Source organism: Sinocyclocheilus rhinocerous, unplaced genomic scaffold (genome assembly GCF_001515625.1).
Source record: "Sinocyclocheilus rhinocerous isolate Xijiao unplaced genomic scaffold, SAMN03320098_v1.1 scaffold813, whole genome shotgun sequence".
Lineage (NCBI taxonomy): Eukaryota > Metazoa > Chordata > Actinopteri > Cypriniformes > Cyprinidae > Sinocyclocheilus > Sinocyclocheilus rhinocerous.
In genome coordinates, this window is record NW_015654524.1 from 318,055 (window position 1) to 321,268 (window position 3,214).

Consider the following 3,214-nt stretch of genomic DNA (forward strand, 5'->3'; position numbering starts at 1 on the left):
CTTCAACGTACTAAATACTGGTGTGAAAACGTCACACACTATGATTTCTTTCTTTCTTTCTTTTTTTTTTTTTTTAGCCTAAAGCCTTAATAAATAATATGTGGCAGCAAATATTAAACTAACATTTTGACAATGTAATTATATTATTGTTGTTTGAATTTGAATAGTCTCATTAAGTCTAGCATTGTATAAGCTGTTTTTGGTTTAGTGTAATCATTTTCACCAATGTGGTTAAACTTATTGGTTTTCCTAACTGACAGTTGTTTGAACATCAAATATAATATTTTGTGAATAAGCGTTAGACAACTCTGCTAGACTGCAGGCTGATAGGCCTGTTTGAAGACTAAAGCGAAAAGAAGTTAACGAAAACATCTTCAAAATTCACAAACATTTATTGTCTTGCCAATACAACAAAAAATGACCTATGGACATTGTTTTGTCTCTTTACATATAACATTCTTTTCACAGATATTTTTTTCAATGGAATAATGAAATATGTATTAACAAGAGTCAGACAGAAAGAGGTAATGCGATTTACACCAAGAACCACATAATCATCTATCAACAGAAATAAAATAAGAATAAAATTCACCAGAACACTTCTGTTGAGAGAACTAGAGGAAGTGGGACGTTAACCTATGTAATCTATTTACAGCCCCTATTGTCTCTGGCAATGTGCTTTCAAAACAAGTAAATCCTGAGTTTTATGTCTCGGTATTGACAGTGCTTTTCACAAACTCACAAACTATACAAAACAATAAAATAATTAAAACAATCTTCATTTAAGTCAACCAAAAGAGGAAATTCCATGTCAATGAGTACAAACTATTTGACTTTCTGGACAAAACGGCAAAGGTCCACTGGCCGTTCAAAGGTGAAATCTTAGCTTACTATTTACATGGTCTTAACTTCCTCTCTTCAGTCTGTTTCTCTCTTCAAAATCTTACATATTTACAGTTCATAAATATACTTAACTATCCTTTTATTTAAGAATTCAGAAACATGAAACGGGCGGCACTTTATCTTGCAAAAGTGTAAATCCTACCTTAGCAAATGACGAAACAACCATATTAAACTGGACTTCTGCACTTTCTATTTGCTGCCACTCTAGAAATGGCAATTGTTAAGGCTTGACGTTTTGCTCGAGAAAGTCTGTGTGCCGGGCTGAAGCATCGTTTCCTGTGTTAGATTCAAGTGGTTCGTGGCAGAAGCAAGTGTGGGAGTCAGCATGGCCAAGATCTGAGCCTGTCCACCCGGTTGTGTGGTGTACGGCGAAGCTGGTGAGCTAGCCGCACCAATTATATTGTCTATTGAAAAGGAAGGCCGACTTGGGCCATTAGTGTTCGTTTTGAGAGGCGCCAGACCAGAAAGGGTCGGGCTGAGTTGAGGATAGAAAGGTTTTCTCAGCTCGGTACCTAAAAACGAAGGCAAGCTGTGTGGCGTGGAGAATATGGAGGAAGGCGTTGGGAGAGCACAAGGTGCGTTTTGGAAAGAGAACGCAACTCCCGGGTGGTGTGGGTGATAGGGGTGATGCGCGTGGAAATTTTGCAGCTGTAGGCCGTAATTGTAACCGTACGGTCCATAGCCGAAGCCAGGTAGAAATCCCCCTGCGTCCCTAAGGATCTCGTTGGTCTGGTGTCTTTTGAAGCGCTTCCTTCTGCGCAGAAAACTCCCATTGTCAAACATGTCGGCGGACTCTGGGTCGAGGGTCCAGTAATTGCCTTTGCCCGGGTTACCGGGTTCACGGGGTATTTTGACGAAGCAATCATTTAATGACAAGTTGTGACGGATAGAGTTTTGCCACGCGGGGAATTTCTCCCGGTAATATGGGAACCTGTTGCTGATGAACTCGCAGATCTCGCTGAGAGTCAAACGTTTCTTTGGGCTCTGCAGGATAGCCATGGTTATCAGGGCTATATAAGAATAAGGGGGTTTCACCAATGCATTTTTCCCTGGTTTATCCCCCGTTAACGTACCGGTTCTGTTGTCATCCCGTGGCCCGACCCGGTCAGCCGGACAGTCCAAGCTGCTTTGGCCCGGAGAGATTGCGCCCTCCCCCGCATTCTGGGATAGACTGTCATCGGAGTCATTGTCCAAGTGAAAACTATGATGGTGGTGAAGATATTTACCCTCTTTTACAATATCCCCGCCAACGACATCGATGTCCACATCGTCGGACAGAGCAGAACTGTCCGACATGTCCGTCCCCAGAGTCATCCTTGGAGAGTCTTTTTGTCTTCCTCGCTCGCGTTCCGTGTCCAGTCTCGTGTAGCACCCAACACGAGCAGTGTGTCCCTCTCAGTCACTTGTGCGTTCTGGAACCACAAAACTCCAGTCCTCCCGAAGCCAAGAATATCTTTTCTTCACGTCCGGGAGCCGCATAGAAAATGTACCTTAAGAAACGAAAAACACTCGAAAGGATCACAACAGACTTGCATAACACAAAAATCGTCCAGACCTCAGAGCGCTTTCAAGTCTAACTGGACACTCGGTTAGACCTCGATTTCCTTTTCATGGAGCGTAGTTGGTCCGAATGCGATATGAACTTTTGGATCTTATGAATAGCACTATGACTATACATTCACTAACGCGTTTTCAGTTTTCATTATTCGAGCATTTGTTATCGTGTACAGTCGCAGCGCTGCGCGTGAATGAGCGTCCAAGTAGCCTATACCCCCGCGCGGCTTCCAAAAACTATTTATCCAGGCACCGTAATCACGTGATCAGCATGTCAGTAACCAGGAACTACGGGAAGTTTAGAGCCGAGAAAAGCAGCAGAAGGGAGAAAACGGCAAGTACGTGTTATCAACTCGCCTTAACATGTATTTAACTGACATTCGCGACAAATGACAAAAAATAATACTGATAAAATAAAATAAAAATCCGTATAGGTTATAGACTGGTTAAATCCCGTACGATTTAACTTGAATAAAGCTGACGATTTTTCAAAGATGTGACAACAAATAAACTGGAAACGCATAAATCAAATAACATCACACCTTACTGCACTAAATGATTTATTATTTTTTTATGTTGCTTAAAATAATCAGCATAATAACAATAAGATATTAATAATGATACAAATAAATAATGATTAGATACTTTAGAAATAAGTCAAAGATATAGAAAATAAACAAAAGACAGAAAGAAAGAAAAGCACTGGCATATTTCTTTTTTGCATCAAATCACCAGATGAATATTTTATTCCATTGGC

At 40.9% G+C, this 3,214-nt stretch overlaps 1 protein-coding gene across 1 annotated transcript; it reads right to left on the minus strand.

Annotated features, from left to right (window-relative positions):
- Positions 1-679: 679 nt before the first annotated feature.
- Positions 680-2,577, minus strand: LOC107717544 (forkhead box protein D2-like). Its single transcript, XM_016524323.1, has one exon. The coding sequence runs from the start codon at positions 2,215-2,217 to the stop codon at positions 1,108-1,110; it is 1,110 nt and encodes a 369-aa protein (XP_016379809.1). The 5' UTR covers positions 2,218-2,577; the 3' UTR covers positions 680-1,107.
- Between the last annotated feature and the right edge of the window lie 637 nt (positions 2,578-3,214).

What these genes read in the sequence shown, in the direction of transcription:
- LOC107717544 (XM_016524323.1), bottom strand. Translation starts at nt 2,217, where the DNA reads ATGACTCTGGGGACGGACATGTCGGACAGTTCTGCTCTGTCCGACGAT.